This window comes from Mixophyes fleayi, chromosome 5 (genome assembly GCF_038048845.1).
Source record: "Mixophyes fleayi isolate aMixFle1 chromosome 5, aMixFle1.hap1, whole genome shotgun sequence".
Taxonomy (NCBI): Eukaryota; Metazoa; Chordata; class Amphibia; order Anura; family Limnodynastidae; genus Mixophyes; species Mixophyes fleayi.
This window is the reverse complement of record NC_134406.1, coordinates 274,279,310-274,283,055: the sequence shown is the minus strand read 5'-3', so window position 1 is coordinate 274,283,055 and position 3,746 is coordinate 274,279,310. Positions and strand designations below refer to the sequence as shown.

Below are 3,746 nucleotides of genomic sequence, written 5' to 3'. Positions count from 1 at the left end.
TAACTTATGTGCAAAATAATAAACTATTTTGCACCCCTTACATTGTAACATGGTTTGTCTTGGAGAAAATATACTTTTTTTTTCTTTCCTTTTTTCCCCTTTCTGTTTATAAATGAGTGGTTGCAGCATTTGAAGGTGATGTATCAATATCTGGAGGTAAATGTATCAAGCTGAGAGTTTTCCGGTGGGTTTGAAAAAACCAATGAGATTCTAGCTATCATTTATTTAGTACATTCTACAAAATGACAGCTAGAATCTGATTGGTTGCTATAGGCAACATCTCCAGTTTTCAAACCCCCCCCCGGAAAACTCTCAGCTTGATACATTTACTTCCTGATCATTTGTCTTTCAATTAACATTAACCTACTCCATGGGTACCAGCTGTTGTGGGGCGAAAAGTTCGACCCCCAATCTCTGTTTCGCTTTTTCCCTGTTAATATCACAGAACTTTATTTTTACCAGCCAGACCTTTATATTTCAAACCAACAGTATATTGATTTTGCCAAAGAAAAAGTTGATTTATTTTGAATGTTCATCAGTGGTTGATATCACAGTGACGAACATTGCGTTTCCTGCATGGATTTAGAAAGAACAATCAAAATCTGCCCAATTTCGTATGACTACAATTTGTGTGTGAGTTCCCTAATTTTGGACAATCCTGGAAACTTAGCCAGACCCCCTCACGTTGTCTCTATGATTACCTTTGTATGTTTACAGAAGAGAATGCTGTCAACACTCTCACCTGCATTCTGCCAGACACAGACCAGGAGACAAGTGGACTAAACGGCGGTTTGTTCAAACATGGACAAAATAGGAGAGAGTCTCTGAATAAAATAAGCAACATTATATAAATAATTATTATTATTATTGTCATGATCCCATATTTAAAGAGCTACGGATTATGCTGGCGCTATATAACTAAATGTTAATAATAATAATCATCAGCAACTTTTGAGACCTGAAGATAATTGAGATAAGGAGTGTCCCAGTGGGGGGAGATTTTTTTTGTATGTACACCAAAGATCCTGCCTAGAACCTCACTGCTGAAAACAGCAGACGAACTACAAGGTACATAATAGAAACATTGTTGCAAATGTCAGACACTCAGATAATCCATACACATATAGACATCTAGGGCTAGATTTACAAAGCTGCGGGTTTGAAAAAGTGGGGATGTTGCCTATAGCAACCAATCAGATTCTAGCTGTCATTTTGTAGAAGGTACTAAATAAATGAAAGCTAGAATCTGATTGGTTGCTATAGGCAACATCCCCACTTTTTCAAACCCTCAGTTTAGTAAATCTAGCCCCAAGTCATCGTTGGGCCACTGTTACAATGTTGCAAATTGCATTTTTATATTGGATACTCTAAGATTTGTTTCAATAAAGCAGCGTAGTAGCAGACAGTCATCGCTGGACATTGTAATGATAAAGACACCGCCATCTACACTCTAGGATCCCACATAAACTTACAGTGACTGAGGATGGGTCGAAGGCCGGTTCCTTGGGCAGCTCGGGTTGTGGTGGTGGTGGTGGTGGTGCTGGTGCCGCCTTTGCTGCTGCCTTGGGGTCCTCCTTCTTAGGTTCTGGCTTCTTGGGTGGCATGGTGGTGGGTCTAATGTCTACACACAGTCTGTAAGAAGGTGGCAAGGGAGCAAACTGCACGGATGGATCTGGCCAAAAAGGTCTTTATGTGCTCAGACCTTAAATGCCAACGGAGCCAGCTCTCCTCCCCCTAAGTAAGTGCCGACAGCTCCTGACAATAGATGGACAGGACGGACAGCTATATAAGGAGAAAACATTCACTCTGCTATTTTAGAGCAGGTGGACATAGCATTGTTATGAAATAGCACATTGTAGTACCTTGTATAACAGCCAGGCTATTATACAGACATATATTATATACCTTCTCCAATGTGCTAGGCTTTGAATTTTCCTATTGCACACTGCCCAGAGATCTCCGTCCTTCATACACCAAATTATCCTTGGAATACTTTTCCTTTCTTTTGTAAGAACTAATGACACAAATTCCTTTGTCTGACATAAATGTTCAGCACCAAACAGACAATTTTAATAGACAATAGTGAGAGAATTTCACGAACTTCAAGTATCAGTTTTGGCGTTTTCTGAAGGTCTTATCACACAATGTAGAACATAATTGTTTTTTTTTTTTAAATTCTATGAAGAGGTAAATTAAAAATAAATTCAACACAATTACATGATTAACAATTATTTATACCCTTAAAATATATTTTTCAAACACTTTTTTGTTTGAACCGTTCACAGAATCAATTTGCCAACTGGTCCAATACTTCTATCCAACAAACTGATTCTCAACTAGATACATATGTAAACAATAATAGAGTATTCCAAATATTATCACATATGGCTGTTAACAGTCATAAAGCGGTCTATAGGTATATAATCAGCGAATATCATATGCATGAGAAAACTCTCAAATAATTCCACAATTTGAACAGATCCGCAACCAAACAGATTGATATATGGTTGTTTCTTGGTATTATGAACACAGATTCCGTTCCAAGTTGTTATTCTTCCAGTGGATTAGTTCGCTAGTTCTGATAATGTGCTTACATCGCATGACTAGTTTACAAAACAGAAGTATGCAAAACATGTGTGAATTTATGCATCAATATATCTGTTTTATGGAACATTATTATCAGAACTAGCGAACTAATCCACTGGAAGAATAACAACTTGGAACGGAATCTGTGTTCATAATACCAAGAAACAACCATATATCAATCTGTTTGGTTGCGGATCTGTTCAAATTGTGGAATTATTTGAGAGTTTTCTCATGCATATGATATTCGCTGATTATATATCTATAGACTGCTTTATGTCTGTTAACAGCCATATGTGATAATATTTGGAATACTCTATTATTGTTTACATATGTATCCAGTTGAGAATCAGTTTGTTGGATAGCTGAATTTTCTGTCTGGTTTTTATTATATGTATATACCTTTATATATAAACATCATTTGCGCAATCTGTTTTTTGTATTATATGTGTGTTTTTAGAGGATTGGCATTTCCTCTATTGATCTGCTGCATTTGTTGTTTTGTTTTATTTGTCCATATACCAATTAGTGCCGGAGACTCCATATATTTTAACTGGTCCAATACTGCATAAAATAACTATGGAGGATTTGTTAACTTTATTCATCTGACATAAACTACAGATGGCCTCCGGGTGTGAAACTACAAGCCCCAGCATGCTTTGCCAGTAGATAGCCGGCTGATAGCTGTCAGGGCACTTTGGGACTTGTAGTGTCACATCCAGAGAGTCACAGGTTGGCCAGGTCTGACAGTATATATATATATATAGGTGCCCACTGTAAGGCATAGATTCATCAAAGCTTTTAAAAAGGAAGAATTGAGGTGTTGCCCATAGCAACCAATCAGATTTTAGCTATAATTTTATAGAATGTACTAGATGAATGATAGCTAGAATCTGACAGGTTGCTATAGGCAACATCTCCACTTTTCCTTTATAGAAGATTTGATAAATATTCTCCCTACATCCAGTTTAAAGTCTTGTTGTATTAAACAATACAGCATTAATTGTGTCTTCCTTTTTCCCTTCACTTGAGAGCTGAAAGGAGAATTATTCCCTCAGTATATGTATAAATGTCAGATTAAAGGGTGGACGTGTTTACAGCGTTTCTCAGATTCCTCCACCTATTAAAACAAGATAAATATAAGTGCTTTGAATGAAAGATGA

The 3,746-nt window shown here is 36.9% G+C and overlaps 1 protein-coding gene across 1 annotated transcript in view; it reads right to left on the bottom strand.

Moving 5' to 3' along the window:
- The window catches only part of MYL3 (myosin light chain 3), a 34,299-nt gene extending 32,695 nt beyond the window's left edge, over nucleotides 1-1,604 (bottom strand). The window contains exon 1 of the mRNA XM_075214435.1: nucleotides 1,473-1,604. Within this exon, the coding sequence (XP_075070536.1) occupies nucleotides 1,473-1,604 (132 nt within the window). The remainder of the gene's footprint in view (nucleotides 1-1,472) is intronic.
- Between the last annotated feature and the right edge of the window lie 2,142 nt (nucleotides 1,605-3,746).